The sequence below is a fragment of the Rhinatrema bivittatum genome, chromosome 11 (genome assembly GCF_901001135.1).
Source record: "Rhinatrema bivittatum chromosome 11, aRhiBiv1.1, whole genome shotgun sequence".
Classification (NCBI taxonomy): Eukaryota; Metazoa; Chordata; class Amphibia; order Gymnophiona; family Rhinatrematidae; genus Rhinatrema; species Rhinatrema bivittatum.
The window spans coordinates 75,140,085-75,160,692 of NC_042625.1; the positions used below are offsets into that span (position 1 = coordinate 75,140,085).

The 20,608-nt window shown below is 45.8% G+C and overlaps 1 protein-coding gene across 2 annotated transcripts in view; it reads left to right on the plus strand.

The window, feature by feature from the left end:
- LOC115100815 (cytochrome P450 2G1-like) overlaps positions 1-20,608 on the plus strand; it is a 35,475-nt gene that overhangs the window by 6,419 nt on the left and 8,448 nt on the right. For both annotated transcript variants that reach the window (XM_029619736.1, XM_029619735.1), the window contains exons 2-5: positions 2,814-2,976; positions 6,514-6,663; positions 6,777-6,937; positions 20,398-20,574. In XM_029619736.1, coding sequence (XP_029475596.1) covers positions 2,814-2,976; positions 6,514-6,663; positions 6,777-6,937; positions 20,398-20,574 — 651 coding nt within the window. The remainder of the gene's footprint in view (positions 1-2,813; positions 2,977-6,513; positions 6,664-6,776; positions 6,938-20,397; positions 20,575-20,608) is intronic.

Consider the following 20,608-nt stretch of genomic DNA (forward strand, 5'->3'; position numbering starts at 1 on the left):
TCTCTCTAGTAAAACTGTTGAAACTGAACCTGTAAGCGATGTCTGTGGATGTGGGTCCAAGGGCTGCTTTATAACAAATAGCAAGAAAAAAAGAGTGGAAGAGAAGAAAAGAAATGTAATGGTTCAAGTGTTAGGGGCGTTAGTAAACACCGAAGACCATCAGCCAGTAAGAGAACAATCTTTAGTCTTTTATTATAAGACAAGCCGTTAAGCCCGTTAAAACGGGCTACATCCCTCTGTCTCTCACCTCCCCCTCATTCTCTCTCCCCTCACTCTTCACCACCCCCTACCTCCCTCCCTCCCTCACCCACCCACTCCTCTCCACCCTCCCTCTCCTCTCACTCAGTCCCTCCCTCCCACTCAGTCTCACTCCCTCCCCCCTCTCTCCCTCCCTCTCACTCACTCAGGTCCCACTCACTCTCACTCAGTCCCCACTCCCTCCGTCCTCTCCCTCAGTCCCACTCCCTCCCTCCGTCCCACTCCCTCCCTCAGTCCCACTCACTCCCTCTCACTCAGTCCCCCCTCCCTCCCCCCCAGTCCCTCCCCCTCACTCAGTCCCTCCCTCCCACTCACTCCCTCCCCCTTCTCTCCCTCCCTCTCACTCACTCAGTCCCACTCACTCTCACTCAGTCCCCACTCCCTCCGTCCTCTCCCTCAGTCCCACTCCCTCCCTCTCTCTCCCTCAGTCCCACTCCCTCCCTCAGTCCCACTCACTCCCTCTCACTCAGTCCCCCCTCCCTCTCACTCAATCCCTCCCTCCCACTCAGTCCCTCCCTCCCCCCTCTCTCACTCACTCAGTCCCACTCACTCTCCCTCAGTCCCACTGCCTCCCTCTCTCTCCCAGTCCCACTCCCTCCCTCAGTCCCACTCCCTCTCACTCAGTCCCCCCTCTCCCTCTCACTCAGTCCACTCACTCCCTCCCTCTCACTCAGTCCCACTCCCTCACTCAATCCCTCCCTCCCACTCAGTCCCTCCCTCCCACTCTCTCTCTCCGTCCCTCCCTCCCACTCAGTCCGTCCCTCCCTCTCTCCCTCTCTCTCTCTTCTCCCTCCCTCGCTACTGGCCGCTACCGCCGTCGCCGCCGCCCGCTACCGCCGCCGCTACCGCCGCCCGCTGCCGGTACCGCCGCCGCCCGCTACCGCCGTCGCCGCCCGCTGCTGCCACTGGGCGCCGCCATTTTTTTTCTGACGCTGGCTCAGATCGACGTGCTCGCCCGCACATGCGCGGTAGAGCTGGTCTCTACTGCGCATTTGCGGGCCGTCGGTCAGAGCCCATTTATAAGGTAGATATTTCATAAAAGGCACAATGCAGCTTACAAGTCAATGCAGAGTAAACACCAGCTCAGATCTTCTGAGCCATTACAGTCAGTTAAATATAATCCCACCTCTAAACTTACACACCGATGGTTTAGTTTGTTTGCATAACATTTTCCAACTGGCTGGCATTATAATTTTGTCTAAAATATGCTAATAATTTTGGATTATTGTAAGTCATGATTTCTTGTAAATTGAGCCCAGTAAGCAGAAATGAAACTTAAAGCTGACCTTTAACATAATTTTTAGCATTTCAGCAACCTTGGCTATTTCTACAAATCTGACTACAAGTCTGATTAGTGCAATTTCATTGTGCTGTAATTATCTTTTTCTTCACTGCCAGTAAACGAGTCTGGCTTCATAGAAAACCTTCTCAATGCACCCTTATACAAATCCGTGAAAACACTACTCTCAGGGAGCTATACAGGAAGGAGAGCAGAGTATCAAGGGAACTAAAATCTTTTTACCTACAGGATTTTCCCCAATAATCATAGCAAAATTACACACACAACTTAGTTTTAAGTGTTATTAGGGGTAAAAAGTAGTAATGTTTGTCTGCTTTTTATACAGGGGAAAAACATTAAAGGAAAATAGTTTGCAAACTGTAAACATGGGGCAGATTTTAAAAGCCCTATGCACGCCAAGCCTATTTTGCATAGGCCCGGCTATGCACGCAAACCTTGGGACGTGTGTATGTCCCAGGGCTTGAAAAAAGGGGCAGTCTGAGGCAGGGTGGGGGTGTGGCCAGAGGCTTGAGTAGGGCCTCTAGGCTGGGTCATCGCGCGCTGGCACTTGGCCAGCGTGCGCAACCTATGCCTGCCCAGAGGCAGGCGCAACTTGCCAAACAAAGGGGGGGGGGGGGGGTTAGGTAGGGCAAGGGAGGGGAAGGTGGGGGGGGGCAGAAAGAAAGTTCCCTCCGAGGCCGCTCCGATTTCGGAGCGGCCTCGGAGGGAACAGGGAAAGCCATCAGAGCTCCCCTAGGGCTTGGTGGGCGCAAGGTGCACAATGTGCCGGGTTGCGTGCACAAATCTACGCCCGCGCGTAGGTATTAAAATCTGGTCCAATATTCCTCCTTCAACTAACACATGTAACTTTCTTTGCAGTGAGGAGGGTCATTATCAAAGAGCCAATTTACATGAGTAGAATGCTTTTTATGAAAAGAAATTGGCTTTCAAAATTGCCCTCCAAACAATTAAACAAATAATTAGAATATAATTATTTTGTTCATTCATCATGACTACTACTGTGGTGGAATTCTTTATCTTGACTGTATTATTTTATTTTGGTTTTCCTTAATACTTCCAGGTCTTATCCATTGCATTCAAGGCTCCAGTCTGGAGTTTCTATTCTCTTTTTCCTGTGCAGTAACCAAGTGAGGTTTGAAATAAGAAAAAAGATATTTCATCGATGAACTGAGCAGATGTGAGCTGACAGCACCTGCATGCAAGCAAAAGTAGAAGTCTCCGTTTATAAAGAGATTTCTATTGGTTTCCCTTGCAGATGAGTGAGACATATGGCCCTGTGTTCAGGCTATATTTTGGCCCTAGGTTGACAGTGATTCTGTGCGGCTATGAGGTTGTGAAGGAAGCCCTCATCGATCGTGGAGAGGAGTTTGGTAGAAGAGGGAAAATGCCCTCGTTTCAACATTATTTTGGAGAAGACGGTAAATAATATTCTTTATCATGACATAAGTCAATTCATACTTCTACAAATATTTTAATTTAATTTAAATAGGCATTTCTATTCCTCTTTTACAAGACTTTCCAAATTCATGACATTACAACAGCAGCTTAGTAGGACCCATAGAAAAACATTCATCATTAAAACAGCAACCCAGGGTCAATGTTGATCAGGGCAGCAAACGGCAAGTTACACAGACAAACTTACCTAGGTAGATATTCAGCAGGATGTGTTTCTCACTGAATATACCAAGTCATTTTACCTATATAACTGTTGACCTGCTTGCCACCATAATGAGACCCAGCTAAGTTTAAACCCAGCTTCCATAACACCCCAGCACCACCTATTTAGTCAGGACATAGCTTGCCCATTTGATGAGGAAGGAAATTCAAAATTGGGTGTGTGTCCAGCTACATCTGAACTTAGCTCGACAAAGGTCACTGAATATGAACCTCAAAGAGGTCAATATTGTAACCTAGCGCCCCCCCCCCCCCCCCCCCCCCAGGCAAGGAAAAGCATTCCCGTTCCCGTCACAGTGTCTGGGGCAGCTTTCAGAAGAAGATGGAATTGTGGATCTTCTTGCCTGAGAAGTCAGAAGGCACAGGGGAAAAGGCCCCTACTCCCATTCCCACAACCCCGTCACTCAGGCAGGTAACTGGGACAAGGGCTAATCCTGCCTGGCCACAGTGTATTAGGAATAAGAGGCTGGGATGGAAAAAAAAAAAAAAGAATACAATCATTATTTACAATTTCTTCAAACATAATTCAATTGTGTTTAGAGCACGGTAAACCAGCAATCACGAATAAAAGATTTCAGTGTCAGTTTTCATGTACTCTTCTTACTGAAATAGCACGAGAAACATTTCTCAGACAAGTAAAGAAAAATATAAAAATACCTTTCAAAGCAACAAGCTTTGTCCAATCTGTACCAAGTCAACGTTATGGTGCAATTTGAAACTTTCAATCCCAAAACACTTTTCAAAGATCTGACTCAATTTGGAGATTTCTCTTTCTGAACCCTTACACAAATAATCTGGATTATTCTTGGTAGTGTAAGTGTTAAACTACCCTTATTACCGCAGCTCTGGAAGTCAATAGCCCAACAAAACAGAATAAATTGGGTACCTCGTTGTATGTGTGGTAAGCTCACGATTCACTTGGGGACCTCCTGATGAGATGCTGCAGCACAGACAATGCCTCTGAACACAGACTTGCTCCCTCCCTATAGCCCTTCTCGAGCCTTTTGACTCATGATGACACCCGCCTCCCTGACTTAACATAACTGAAAAGGAGAGAAATTCTATCTACTCTCAATTTCAAAGACTTTCCTCAACTTAACTTTGTGCAAGTATTTCTCCGCTCCCAGTGGAACCTTAAAGGTGAATTTTCAAGACCTGAGTGTGTGAAAATCCGCGCGTACTGTACCCATGTAAATAGCATACACTCGCGTGCATGCTATTTTATAAACCTAAAATGTACATGCCTAAGTAAGTGTTCGTGAGTAACTGAGTGTGTAAAAATGGGACGAGCCAAGTGCTTTCGGGAGCAGGGACACATATATGCTATTTGATAAGCAATTCACGTATGTAGTTTTGGCATCTTACTCGCGTATATTTACACCCGCTCTATATCCGGAGTAATCGATAGCAAACGTCTTAAACGTGAAATCCTGACTGGGTGGGGGGTCTGGGTGAAATGCTGGGAATTGAGGCTGAAGAGCCAGGAAGGCCTCGATGACCTGCAGATGGACTGTGCGAACTGGTAGACTAATTGGTAAAACTGTTCATTTCATTGCCATGGCATGTTAGAACATCTCCCGACTTGCATGCATAAAACCCAACTTAGGGGGGGGGGGGGAGCGGAGGTAAATGCGGGTATATTAATTACACAGGTAAAATTTCCACGCATATGTTTCTAAAGTTAGATGTAAAATACGCGGTTACAGCAGTTGCGCGCCACTTATATCCAGAGAAATTCAGATCATAGGCCTCTTTGGACTGGCTCTGGCTGGACTCACGCTCCCAAGCAGCTAGGCTCTCCCTCTTCCAGGCTCGGGGGGCGGGGTCTCTTTTTCGGGACCAGGACTGGCACTCTATCGCTCTCTGGCAGGGTTCCTCTTCCTGAATCTGATCCTCTCGGCGCAGCTTGGCTCTCAGCTTTTGTTGCTGCCTCAGAAGCTTCAGGCAGTGTCTCCTGGACTAGGCCCACTTCTCCCAGGCTCCTCACAGCTCCTTCCTGCCTCTTCTCTTTTCTGTGTCTACACATGGGCTGCTTTTTTTCTTCAGAGCAACTGCCTTCTGTGTTTCCCTCAAGAAGCACCGGGGCTCCAGGTGCTTTCTGATTTCTTTTGCTCTTCTTGTCAGGTCCTCCTCCTCCTCTTCCTATGGGATGGTGGTAGAGCCTTGCCCTATCACTTCTTCCTGCAACTGGGAAGCATAGCTTCTTTTTTTCCTACGGTTTACAATATTCAAAAGCTTTGTGTGGGTAACTTTTAGACTTAGTTGCACAAAAGCCAAAATGTCAGAATTCCCCCCAACTAACCCCATAAATTTTGCATGCAAAACAATTTTCCAGACAAGAAGGGGTATCGATGAAGGTGCTCTGGGACCAGGGCTAAACTTTGGCCAGTGAGCACACATTTGGCTAAAGTTAACACATACAGCTCTAATCAGAAAAACAGGGTCCTAACTACCTGGATAAAGTTATACCTGAAACTTCATCATCATACATTCCGCGGCTGACTTACCTGGAGAAGTCCAGCTGAATATCCATGAAAAGTTGCACACAAAATTTTATTTGGATAAATGTGCCATTCACTGGCTTACTAAACATGAACCCCAGAGTAGAGGTCAGCAGTCAAGGATCATTTAGCCCACCCAGACTATCCAGCTGCTTTGCCTACACATCTCCCAGCTGGCAGCTATGAAAACTTGACTGCCTAGCAGTGCCTACACTGTTCTAGCTCTGGTTATCAACCTTCCTTGGCCTTTGCACCACCCAGTGTGGTAAGGGTATCTATTAATCGTACATCCTGGAGGTCATATTCCTTCGGAGTTATTCACTGTGACTCTGCTGGTGGCGCTTGCATCGTGCAGATGACCTAGGTTTGATTCTTGATTTGGGTTTCTCCTCTAAAGCCAAGGAAAGAGGGGCAAAGGCAATATTTTGAATCTACAGGGATAGGCAAATGGCTTCCAAAGTTGTGGCAATCCTGGGTAGCCACCTGCAATGGCAGAATAGTCAACTTCAAGCCCTTAAGGACTCAAAGTCATTCCTGTCATCTTTCATCTCTAAGCAGAGGCAGGAATGTAAGTAAAATGGCTAATAGCACTGTATGGTTGGCCAGGCTCAGATCCCCTTGCAACACTGGATAATTGGCTGCAGGTCCGTTAAGTGTGTAGTGCAGAATCAATAATTAAAGCAGTCAAAGAAGGTCCCAATAAGGACTGGAAGCATAAGGTAAAGAGGAGACGTTCAGAAGAAAATTTAAAAAAATCCTTCATTGTATTTTTTCCTGTAGGGCTTACTTTCGCTAACGGAGAGAACTGGAAGCAGACACGCCAGTTTTCAATCATGACCCTGAGGGATTTCGGGATGGGGAAGAGAGGCATCGAAGAGCGGATCCAGGAGGAAGCCCAGTGCCTGGTAGAGGTGTTCAGGAAAACCAAAGGTCTTTGTAAATGATTTTTTTTTTCTTTGTGCAGTACCTCTGCAGTTTTTAAAGCATCTTCCACACCACCAGTCCTAGTGTCTCACTGACCTTTCTTTCTTTCCTTGCCGTAGGATTGCCCTTTGACCCCACCTACATCTTCAGCCAAGCATCCGCAAATGTCATCTGCTCCATTGTCTTCGGGGATCGGTTTGACTATGAAGATGAGGAATTTCGTGGCTTACTCAAAAAGATAAATGAGAGCTTTTTCCTCGTTAGCTCTGTCTGGGGACAGGTAAAGGAACCAACTCTTACAATAAGAACATTCTAGAATACAATAACTTTCCTGAAGAGGCTGGGGGAGGGGATTGTCAAGTAGCACACGGACCCCTGATGTTCTCTGGTTAGAGTACGGTGAGGGTCATTTTATAACTCTCTACACAGTGGTAAAGACTTTTTACCAAGGATTTTCATAGCACATTTATGTAAGTAATTTTGCTGTGAAAATTCTTCCTTAATTGGTCGGCTATGCTATGAATTGTCCACACATAAACTTTCATCTACTTCAGGCAAGGCGTATCTTGTGCATAGTATCTTACACACACACTTTAAAAAAAATACAGAAATGTACAGATAAGTTATATGCATGTCCCCAACTCTGCCCACTAGAGCACCTACTTCCAGCTCACGTAAAAGTCTGTGCAAAACCGGGTTGTGCAAATATTTTTACTCACACTGGCCCCCGGGCTATTTTCAAGGAGTCATTTATGTGCTTAAAACCAGGTTTTAGGTTGGCAAATGCTTTTGAAAATCAGGCCTTAAAGGGATAATTTTGTAGCCTCATGTATAAGTTTGTCATAAACAAATAAATTAACCAATCTTCATATCAGGCATAAGATCACCTTGAAGATTATCCCGGTAAAACTACACACACACACAATTGCACCTGCTATTTGGTGCACACAGCTTTTTCAAATAAACTCAATTCTGAATATAATTTAAAGGGAAAGCAGATTTATAACAACAGCTGTGTGACCCGACACGTACATGTTTCGCGAACAGTGCTGCGTCAGAAGGGACATAACACTGTTGATATAAGGTCAAAATGTTTCATGGATGTACAATAAACATTTGACAACGTTCCAGGTTCGCAAAACTTGTACATATCAGGGGACACAGCTGTCTTTATAAATCTGCTTCGTTTGCTTTATTAAAATATCTGAATGAAGAAACCTTTTTCACACTTCTCTTTGAACTAAATTCAAAACGGACTTTATTTGATTGCCTCTTCACCTCCTCCTATTGACACTGAATATATGTGAGAATGGCCATTCTTCCACCTTCGGTTTTGGGCATATAGGGGCCAATTTTGAAAGGGTTTAGGATCCTAACTTTTACAGCTAGGCTCCTAAATTAGCCCTTTTAAAAATGTACTAGGGCTCAGTGTCTAAATTTAGGCTCCTAGTTTCATTAGGCTCCTACATTTAGGATCCTAAAAAGTGGGTGGCTACAGGGGCGTAGTTAGGATGGGGAAACAATGTTACATAGAAACATAGAAATGACGGCAGAAGAAGACCAAACGGCCCATCCAGTCTGCCCAGCAAGCTTTCGCACTTTTTTTTTCTCATACTTATCTGTTACTCTTGGCCCTTAGTAACCTTTTGATTCTATTTCCCTTCCACCCCCACCATTAATGCAGAGAGCAGTGCTGGAACTGCATGTAAGTGAATATTTAGCTTAATTAGTTAGGGGTAGTAACCGCCGCAATAAGCAAGCTACACCCATGCTTATTTGTTTACCCAGACTATGTAATTCACTTAGCACTGATTTTCAGAACTAGGCACCTAACTTACGGCCCGATACAGTAAAGTGCGCTCCGATGGAGTGCACTGTTAACCCGGGTTTGGACATGCGTTTTCGACGCGCTAGCTTTACCCCTTATGCAAATGCATGATGATGGCCCTATTAGTTATTCCCGCGCGACATAGAAAGTAAAATGTGCAGCCAAGCCGCACATTTTACTTTCAAAAATTAACACCTACCCAAAAGCTGGCTTTTCTCTACACCCTCTGACTTAATATCATAGCGATATTAAGTCGGAGGCCCCAAAATTTAAAAAAATCAAAAATTTAAAACAAAAAAAAATTTTAATTTTTAGCCGGCGTAATTGGCCGGCGGCCCGTGGGTCGGAAGACGGATGCTCAGTTTAGCCGGCGTCCATTTTCCGAACCCGTGGCTGTCAGCGGGTTTGAGAACCGACACCGGAAAAATTGAGCGACGGCTGTCAAACCCGCTGACAGCCGCCGCTCCTGTCCTAAAAGAGGCGCTAGGGACGCGCTAGTGTCCCTAGCGCCTCTTTTTACCGCGGGCCCTAATTTGCATCTTCTTCCCCTCTGAATCGTGCGCAAAGGAGAGTGGCCTGCGCGCTCGCCCGCTCTCCCGCGACTTTTACTGAATCAACCCGTTAGGCGCCTAAACTTAGGAAAATGAATAGAAGTCCTAAATTTAGGACCTAAGTCTTAGGGCCCTAAATTTATGTGAATTTGCAGCTGAAAACTTAGGGACCTAGTTTAGAAGTCTAAATTTAGGGGCTCAGTTTTTTTTTTTTTTTAATATCTGCCGAACCGTTTTTTGCCAAAAAGAAGGTTCTTAAGTCCCAGCTTCACCCTTAATTTCACCCCTCGAACGCCTCTCCCTAAAGCACGAACAAATCAGGGGTGTTAGTAGATTTCAATTCTTAAACTGTACTGACCCCAACCCTGAACTGCCCCAACCCCACCCCTGACTCCACCCCCTGGGAAGATTTACTGGGGCAACTGAGCTTTACCTTCCATAATTTACTATAAGTGAATAAACATTAACAAGTAAAAACAAAATCATATGTAAGGTGATACCTTTTTATAGATTTTGTTCTGATCCGAGGAACTTAAAAGCTGGTCAAGAAATGTATTAAGGTCGTCATCTTATAGCAATTTTATTTATTTTACTTGTTAACCTTTATTTCCATGTATTCAGATGGACTGACATGGCAACCACAGTACTTTGTATCATTTACTAAATGCCTGTCCTTCAAAATGGATCACTTAGGATTATTATTCTCAGGTCTAGTTGCACCGGGAAAACACGTGGCACAAAAAAAGGAATGTTCATAGCTGCAAATCACCCGGTTCCTGGAGGGGGATATTAGGCCGGTACGGGTTTTGACAAACCCCCATTCTGATGCATTCTGGTACCTGCAATTCCGATTTCAAATGGTAGAAACACAGACTACAAATACCAGAATGCACTGAGATGCAAGGTAAAAAAAACCCCAAAAAACAACAAAACGGAACCGGTGTGAACTCCCTGCAGGAATGGGCACTTCTGCATTTCATTTTCACCTGCAGCTCCCTCAATAGCCCGGGCACGAAAAGGTTGGGAAACACTGACTTAGCCAACTCTTGTTCCCTTTTTCTTTCTGCCTTATGGCAGTGTTTCTCCTAGGACTCCTTTTAGAGTTCCCTACGCACGGCAAGCCCAGTACATAGGCACAGAAGTCAGGTCAGAGTGCGCCGCGCGGATTTCTAAAAGCGTGCGAGCACTCGCTTATCTCCCAGTATGCGCATAAAAGATTTTTGCAAAAAAAAAGGGGTGGGGCGTGGGCGTTCCTAGATTTCTCAATGAAATCTGCGCGTAAGTACTGACACGCGCAAGCGTGCGCCGGGATCCCCTACTGCGTAACCTTACTTCTGCTATGGATGGCGTTTAAGTCCTGAAACAAAACCAACTAAAGAGGTGAGCAGGGTTTTAAGGGTTGGGGCTTACGTGGTAAAAGGTACGCTAATTAACTAGGGAGTTTAGGAAGTCCTATCCCTACCTGGGCGAACTGGGAATGAACTGGAGAAACTGGTGATTGCGTTGGCGGGCGCGTCTATTAAAATCCCCACACTTGTGCGGCGGAGGTGGCATTTCGCATACATGCGCGCATCCATATAAAATTGTGTGCGCGTGTACGTGCGTATGGCCTATTTTATACCATGCGCCATATATGCACGCATTGTAACATGGACGCATCCTTTGGTGCGAGCCGGCATACGTGCGTACATGAGCGCCTATGTGGCTGCTTCATAGTTACAGTCCCTGTGTACTGCGGACGGCTTGGGCTTTTTAAGGACGATATTCAGCGCCATTTATCTGGCTACGTTTGGACTTAGCAGGACACATAAAGGGATTTAAAAATCCTGCTGCTCTGACTGACCACGAGATAGCTGGATAATGTGTTGGCTAAAAAGTTATCCAGCTAGCTCGGGGCCGAAGTGGGGATGTTCTGAGCTGGAATTAATTAAGTTAGCTGAATAAGTGCTGATTTTCAGTATTATCCAGCTAACGTAGCCAGATAATTTTAGGACATCTGAAAAGCAGGCCTAAAGTTAGCCAGATAAACTTAAGCTGGCTAACTTTGAGATAGCCAAGTACATTGCTGCTGAATATCTTAGCTAAGTAAGCCGGACAGATATATCTGGCTAATTTTCCTAGCTGGCTAGTGGCTGAATAATGAATATTGGCTGCATAATATTTTAAAGAGTTATTACTGTGGGTAAAGCGTTACTGTACCTGCAGAAGTTCCTTTGTAAATTGCCCTCTAAAATCTGAGTCACTTCCATGCCTGAAGGGATTTTTCTCAATTCTGCACATATAGTAAGAAAGTAATGGACAGCAGATAAAGACCCAAATGGTTCATCCAGTCTGCCCAACAAGTTGTTTAGGGTAGTAACTGCCGCTCCATGCAGGTTACCCCATGCTAGTCCAAGTTAGATTTGCTTTAGAAGGCGAAGGAGCTGTTTAGTGTGCTCTGTAAGTTAGGACCCCAGCTTACTAGCACAGAAGGGGGAGACACTGCTTTGCCAGTTCCTCTGATAGGACTGGATGGGAGAGAGTGAGAGATAGAAGGATTGTTTTTGAAGTTTTACAGTTTTTGACCTGTACCGTTCCTGGCAGGCTGTATCCCTTGCTCAAAGTGCTCAGAAGGGACTGTGTACCTTTTCGCTCAGACCAAGAAGAGGTTGCAGTGTCCCGTTAGGAGAGAGAAGATTTTCCCCAGTTTGAGGTTTTCTATTTCGGAGGGAAGGAAGTAGGGATGTGAATCGTTTTTCAACGATTAAAATTATCGTCCGATAATGTTTATATCGTCTTAAATCGTTATAGAACACGATACAATAGAAATTCTAACGATTTATCGTTAAAAATCGTTAAATCGTGTTAGTGCGCACTAACTCGAGTTAGTGCGCACTAACTCCCCGTTAGTGCGCACTAACTCGATTTAGTGCGCACTAACTGAAAATGATACAAATAAACACTTTCCAGGTCACTGAAGGTCAGTTAGGAATGAATATGTGTTCCTATTGGCTGGCTGCCCTCTTATCTATTGATATTACCAAGGTTACCACTGAGGTGATGGTTGGGGGGATGGGAAATGGAACTGGAAACTAACGAACACCAACAGAAAATGAAACAAAGTGTTCACACTTCCCAGGTCAGTAAAGGTCACTTAGGAATGAATATGTATGTATGTATTCCTATTGGCTGGCTGTGCTCTTATCTATTGATGTTACCAATATGGTTGGGAGGATGTGAAATGGAAACAGTTGGAAGCTTGACAAAAAAAGTAATGTAATGATCAGCACTCACGTGACTAGAACTTGTTTGTTTATTATTTTTGTTAGCAGGCACCTGAAATGCTAGTGCATGTTGAATTTGCCAATCACTGTGCATTTTAGAAAGGTGGTCCTGGCTGGAACTGTACACAGTTCAAATATATGTAATTGATTGTTGGTAAGTGTATTTTTTAAGTAGCCACACTGGCACCAGTATGTTTACTTTTCCTCCTACTTAACTCACTAGCTCAGCTTTGTAAGAAGGGCTTCTCTGCTTGTGTGTTGTTTTTGTTTGGTGTGAGGAGAGCAGAAACATCAGATCTTTATTCAATCTACTACAGTCATCTCTTACAGTGCCCTATCCCTATTAATACCAGGAGTGTTGTGATCTTCCTGCACACAGTGCCCTAACCCTGATACCAGTCTGAGACAGCTCCCTCCCTGCATTACTAGTGAGAGGCTGGCTTCACAGACAGGGGGGAGCTGCCTGACCCTCACTCCTGACTTCCCCCATGTCCCAGCTAGTGAATGGTGTGTGGGTGAGGGGGGGGGGGGGAGGATGGTGAAGTCTGAGACAGCTCCCTCCCTGCATTACTAGTGAGAGGCTGGCTTCACAGACAGGGGGGAGCTGCCTGACCCTCACTCCTGACTTCCCCCATGTCCCAGCTAGTGAATGGTGTGTGGGTGAGGGGGGGGGGGGGAGGGTGGTGAAGTCTGAGACAGCTCCCTCCCTGCATTACTAGTGAGAGGCTGGCTTCACAGACAGGGGGGAGCTGCCTGACCCTCACTCCTGACTTCCCCCATGTCCCAGCTAGTGAATGGTGTGTGGGTGAGGGGGGGGGGGAGGATGGTGAAGTCTGAGACAGCTCCCTCCCTGCATTACTAGTGAGAGGCTGGCTTCACAGACAGGGGGGGGCTGCCTGACCCTCACTCCTGACTTCCCCCATGTCCCAGCTAGTGAATGGTGTGTGGGTGAGGGGGGGGGGTGGATGGTGAAGTCTGAGACAGCTCCCTCCCTGCATTACTAGTGAGAGGCTGGCTTCACAGACAGGGGGGAGCTGCCTGACCCTCACTCCTGACTTCCCCCATGTCCCAGCTAGTGAATGGTGTGTGGGTGGGGGGGGGGGGGAGGATGGTGAAGTCTGAGACAGCTCCCTCCCTGCATTACTAGTGAGAGGCTGGCTTCACAGACAGGGGGGAGCTGCCTGACCCTCACTCCTGACTTCCCCCATGTCCCAGCTAGTGAATGGTGTGTGGGTGAGGGGGGGGGGGGTGGGGAGGATGGTGAAGTCTGAGACAGCTCCCTCCCTGCATTACTAGTGAGAGGCTGGCTTCACAGACAGGGGGGAGCTGCCTGACCCTTACTCCTGACTTCCCCCATGTCCCAGCTAGTGAATGGTGTGTGGGTGAGGGGGGGGGGGAGGATGGTGAAGTCTGAGACAGCTCCCTCCCTGCATTACTAGTGAGAGGCTGGCTTCACAGACAGGGGGGAGCTGCCTGTCCCTCACTCCTGACTTCCCCCATGTCCCAGCTAGTGAATGGTGTGTGGGTGAGGGGGGGGGGGGGTGGGTGGTGAAGTCTGAGACAGCTCCCTCCCTGCATTACTAGTGAGAGGCTGGCTTCACAGACAGGGGGGAGCTGCCTGACCCTCACTCCTGACTTCCCCCATGTCCCAGCTAGTGAATGGTGTGTGGGTAAGGGGGGGGGGGGGGGAGGATGGTGAAGTCTGAGACAGCTCCCTCCCTGCATTACTAGTGAGAGGCTGGCTTCACAGACAGGGGGGAGCTGCCTGACCCTCACTCCTCCGGGGTATTGTGATCTTCCTGCACACAGTGCCCTATCCCTGATACCAGGGGTATTGTGATCTTCCTGCATGCAGTGCCCTATCCCTATTAATACCAGGAGTGTTGTGATCTTCCTGCATGCAGTGCCCTATCCCTATTAATACCAGGAGTGTTGTGATCTTCCTGCATGCAGTGCCCTATCCCTGATATCGGGATGTGTGCAAGAAGATCACAACACCCCCGGTATCAGGAATAGGGCACTGTGTGCAGGAAGATCACAACACCCCTGGTATTAGGGATAGGGCACTGTGTGCAGGAAGATCACAACACTCCTGGTATTAATAGGGATAGGGCACTGTGTGCAGGAAGATCACAATACCCCTGGTATCAGGGTTAGGGCACAAGTTCTAGTCACATTGACTGATCACATTACTTGTTTTGTCAAGCTACCAACTGTTTCCATTTCCCATCCCCCATATACTGTCAGTAGGAAACTTGGTAACATGAATAAATAAGAGGGCAGCCAATAGGAATACATATTCATTCCTAAACTGACCTTAACTGACCTGAAAAGTGTCAAATTGTATCATTTTCAGTTAGTGCGCACTAACTCCCAGTTAGTGCGCACTAACTCCCGTTAGTGCGCACTAACTCGAGTTAGTGCGCACTAATCGGAAAAAACGATTTTTAACGATTTTTTAACTAAAAAATCGTGCCTAAGACGATTTTCTTGCCCTGCCACACGATTTCTATCGTTAAGACGATATGGAAAACGATTCACATCCCTAGAAGGAAGTATTTTTTCTATCACCTTTCCTTGCCCAGAGCTGGAAGCTGGAAGGACTGCTTTCAGAAACTGACCTTTCCTTCATGAAGAAGACCTGAAGCTTTATCTTTTGGATGATCTCAAGGAAAAAGAGGAGCGAGATATCTGGAGACCCCCATCAGAGCTTCCACCCTTGGGCCACAAGACCCTGACAGATTGGATAGCATGGGTATTCTTGGGGAAAGCAGGGTCATCCCCACCTAGGATGACCCGGCCAATTTTAGGACACTTGTTCAATCCACACCTTGGAGGATGAGGCAGTCTCAAGATCCCAAACTGAGGGAAACATCCACAGAGGTAGAGACACTAAAAAGCAGTCCTCCTGTAAAGCTGACGAACCTGGATGTAACTGGACACTTTATTGTTTGCTCCTATTGATTATTTTATTTTATAATCAATCATAGTAACATTTATTTCAAACACCCATCCAGCTAGTCCAGCCTTTTTTTTTTAATCAAGTTACCTATCCCGAAGAGCTATGGTAACACATACACATAAGGGAGTTCACCTATGCCCTGGGTATAGAAAATTATTTCACCCCCCGCCCTCCCCCAACAGAAAGGACCCATCCCTTAGGATAAGCACAGGTGGGGAAGAGACTGGACCCTCAGAATACATCAATCCAAACAAACCAGGTTATATCAGCAAAATGTACAGTAGAATCAACTACAAATATACACCAGCAGAATAGGAAATCAGCTGAGCTACTGCAGTGCTGGGATTTGCAGTGCTTCTTGTGAAACTACTGCTTTAAGCCATAACAAACAGTTTGTGGGCAACTTTCAAACTGTGCACAGAAGTATAAAGTCTGTAGGCACATTTTTCTCTTGCAGTCTTTATGTCAATTTTCGAAGGGAAAAAAAAATTCCTTTGAAAATTGAGTTGGGAAAAGCATGCACAGACCTGCACCTATTTATGCAGGCACTTTTGCCAGGAAAATTATGCTTGTACGTAATTACACACCTGCAGGAGTAATAACCCCACCCGGATCCCATAAGCAGAAACCTCGCCATTCTCTGCTTGCTAACGTCTGCATGTATTGACACTTCGTGTGTACTTTTACAAATACATAGGGAAAGACATTTTCAAAGATCCCATTGCTGTGCATAAAATACCATTTTATGGAGGCCATTTTTAAAGGAATACGTGCATTCAGTTAGCATATGTATGCATAAATAGCATGTACATGCATATATGCTATTTCATGAAACCTTGAGCAAATGCTTGTACAAGCATTAACATTAAAAAAAAAAAGAGGCAGTTCAGGTACGTTCCAGGATGGGATTTTAGAAATAGGTGCACAGGTTACTATTTTGTAAGCTATATATGCGCATACATTACCAAACTTATCTGTTCATTTCTACACCTGCTAATTGACTCATGCAATTGAAATAAAACTTGTCTCTTTTCTGTAGTTTCTGGGTAAGAGGTCTGGGGAAACTGGTGGGGATTCAGGATGAAACACTGGAGATTTAGATGAACTGATAAAGGTCTGAGTGAACTGGTGGGCTATCAGCAAATTGGTTATTTCAAAAACATGCACCAGTAAGTATTTTCTGAAGCAGAGCACATGCGCACTTTATAAAGTAACCTGCCTCTGCATTTATTTCTGTGTTATAACACGAACCTCCATCTTGCTCTGAACACAAACAAGACTGAACTCCTCCTTATTTCCCCCCATCCTCATCCTAAACCACCCCTATTTTCCGACCCAACTAAACCCCTCCCACTGCCCGACCCTCCTTGGAAATCCAGCATAAATCAATCCTGTGTAAGAGATCTTGGAGTCCTCCTGGATCCACAAATGAACATGAAAAAATATGTGAGCTCCATTCTCAAAGATGGTTTCTATAAACTTAATGTCTTAAAAAAAAACTTAAGCCCCTGCTTCACTCTCAAGACCTTCGCACCGTGATTCAAACCGCTCTCCTATCCAAACTTGACTATTGTAATTCCCTCTTTCTAGGACTCCCCTATGCGACGATAAAACCGCTCCAAATGTTGCAAAATGCAACCGCCAGAATCACAACTAACGCCCGTAAAACAGACCACATCACCCCCCATTCTGAAAGACCTGCACTGGCTCCCCATCCCATTCAGAATAACTTATAAAACACTAACCACTCTACACAAGTCCATTCACTCTCACAACTGCCTGTGGCTGGATATACCATTCAGTGCCGTGCAACAGAACCGACCCACGAGAACGGTTCACAAAGGAACCCTGCACGTCCCTTCTCTGAAAATAGCACACCTCTCCTCTACTAGGGAACGAGCTCTTTCCATCGCCGGCCCCACACGTTGGAATTCCATGCCCATGATGCTACGCTTAGAATCCTGCCCGAATAAATTCAAAAAGAAATTAAAAACTTGGCTGTTTCAACAGGCCTACCCAGATTAGACTCCCTGCTATCCTGCCTCTGAGCCCTCTTCTAGGCTCTTACTTCCCTGAAGCCTTTACCCCCCACGTGCTGTACTTCTTGACCCTAGGCTTTTACCCCCCTTATTGTACTCTTGATCCAAGCTTCTACGTTGAGAACTACATGTTCTCTCCTCTCTTTTCCCCCCTTTAATACATTGTAATCTCTTTACATCACTCTCTATTCTGTTGTAATTATCATGTTGAATTGTTGTAATTTTCAGTTTTGAATTGTTGTAATTTTCAGTTTTGAATTTGCTATTTGATTGTGTTATTTATTCTTTCTTTTCAAACCTGCACTATCGTTGCCCAGTTGGCTTTGATTCCCCTCCCTTATCTCCTTGTTTTAATGTATTTTCCACTCATTTTGTTAAAATGTGAACCGGCATGATGTTGCTCACTAATGCCGGTATATAAAAGCTATTTAAATAAATAAATAAACAAACAAACAAATAAATAAATAACATCTGCATTTTATAAAATGGGTAGAGAAGGCCTATAAGTTCCTGCATTACAAATACTCCATAACGTTTGGCCAGCCTTGGGATGGCCCTTGTGGCCGGCCACACTCACCGCGGGACGCTGCCGGCTTCCCCAGACCCCATGCACTTCCCTTCGTGGCATGGCCGGCGCCACTTCTGCATGAGCGTTCAGCACTCTTGTAAGGTCCTGTGGTGGGAAACAGGGCTCGGCGATTGAAGATGACATCACAGGAGTCCAGGCATTTAAACCCCAGCTGTCCAGTTCAGCGATGCCTCAGCAACAGATCCTCCTGCAGCCCATCTCACGACTCTAACTGATCACTCCTTGCAAGACTTTCGCCTAAGCCCTGCCAGTCCCTAGAACCCAAAAGGTTCAACCTGTGGGGAATGTGGCTGATCTAAGTGAAGCCCCAGTCCTAGCAAGAGCAGATCCACCAGCTGCCAGCGTGGGCCTAGTTGAAGGGCTCACATTCATGACATATACACACATAATGAAACATACATGTCTACTTTGATGGCAGAAATACAGGTATTTTATACTAACCTGGAAGAGAGTCTATCAAGCTAGGGTGAGAGAACATTGTAGAAATCTCACCTTTGTGTGACTTTCCTCACTCCACATCAAATCTTCACTGATGTGTACTGTGCTGTTCATATGTCTCAGAGTGCATGTAAAACTAGCCCCAAAACCCTAGATCACTCCCAAAACCTCACCTCAAATTACTAGCTGGCCCTCCTATAGTGGTAGAAATAGTTGAATACTATGAAAGTCTTATACTCTGTCTCTCTCTCCCTCTCACGTGGAAGCCACGCCCTTTTTCCTTATCGCGGGTATTATTCATGCGAAAATTATCGCATTTTGATAAATCTAGCTCCATGTTTGTAATGGGGGCTGTAAGCACCACAACACCACCACTCATTCAGAAAGATCCTGACATGGTAAAACTATTTATATTATTAGTGAACATTTTTTGTTAATTTAACATCTTATAAAATGATACAAAAATTTATTTCTCATTTTAGGAATTTGGTTCCCTTTTCTTCAAACTAAATCATCTTGAGAGATTCACTCCAGCACTTCCAGTATCTGAGTTCCAACTGACAAGTCATCAAAAGGAGACCCATAGAGGGTCCTGTAAACTTACATAGGCATAAGAAGGTTCATATTCAGCCACTGAGCAGCTTGGCTAGTTAGCCAGATAAACCTAGGCAGCTAACTAGCAGGGTATATTCAGAGGACACAACAGCACCGCTGAATATACCCGGCTACCTTAAAGTTAGCCGGATAAGTATAACTTTAGGACAGCCCTATGACTCAACCAGAGTTAGCCAGTTAGGTTAACTGGCTACTAGTTCCACTCCTCCCCGGAAGGCCTGCTTCCTGCCCAGGAGCACGCCAGCTCATCCAGCTGGGTAACTAGTTACAGGGCTAGAATCCAGCAGGACAAGGGCTAAATATAACCAAGCAAGTCATTTAAACAGATAACTATTACGTTATCTGCCTAGTATATGCGCATAATGTTAAAAAGCAGCCTGGACAGGCGCACATCTGCGTGCGATTTTAAACGGACACGCGCATGTACGCACCTATGCCGCTTCTACTGCGTGAGTGGGGGAGTTTTACAAGGGTCACACATTGCCCAAACCAGCTTTCCCTGTCCATTCCCAGTGCGCCCAGTTAAGAGAGAGAACTTCCAAAGCCCCCTAGTTTAATAGCCCCCTTTCTGTCACCCGTTAACTTAGCAGCTATCCACCCCTTCCCCCTCCCCCTCCCCCTCCCCCGTCCCTATAACTCTCCAAGCCCTCTGTAAATTGTATTTGATTGTTTTAAATTTTCCCATAATTTGTCTTGTAACACTGTACAGCGCTCACCCTGCCCCCCATCCTGCCTCCCCTTATTACGATACTTCCCCCCCCCACTCCCCACCTCCCCCAAGCTCGCTGTAAACTGTTTTAAATTGTTTAAAATGGTTTCCAAACTGTTTCATTGTACCTTGTTAAGTTCGCTGTAAACCAATATGATGTACTTGCGAATACCGGTATAAAAAAACAAACAAACACTCAAATAAATAAATAAATAAATAGCCTCCCTTCCCCCCTGTTAGCCCTGACCCCTAAAACCCCACTGACTAGCCTAGATATTTTGTTTTACTACTTACTCGCCATTCCTAGCAGAAGTAAATTTATACAACAGGGGCCTCCAGCGCACACAAGGACCACCCTTGTGCAAATTTCTTCGCCACATCCCACCCAGACCTTGCCCTCATTTTGCCTCTTTTTGGAAACTTTTGACTTGTGCGCACAGCAGCAAATACGTGCGTCCTCGGACGGCTTTTAAAATCCACTCGGTGCGCACCGGCCCGACTTGTGCACGTATCTCCTGGTCTGGACGTGCGCAGGGCTTGCAAAATTCACCTTGCAGTTCTAAATTAAGTCCCTGCAAGTGTTCCTTATAATGAGCTGGAATAATGTGTTTGTAAGTAAGTTCAGGAAGTCAATCAGTTATCCAGAATCAGCAAGGGGCAGTGAAGTGTCTCTGATAGAAAGTAAGAGGTTGGCTTTCTTAGGCAGGAACTGCACAATATTTCATTGCCTTGGTTAATCTCCTCAGCTCCTTGATATGTTTTCAAGCATCATGAAGCTCCTGCCTGGACCTCATCATAAGATAACTCGATGCTTTGAGGGCCTTGAAGAGTATGTTTTGAAGAAAGTGAAACAGAACCAAGAGACCCTGGATCCTAACAATCCCCGGAATTTCATTGACAGCTTCCTCATCAAAATGGAACAGGTACGTGGTAAGAGTGAGCCAGGCCGCAGTCCAA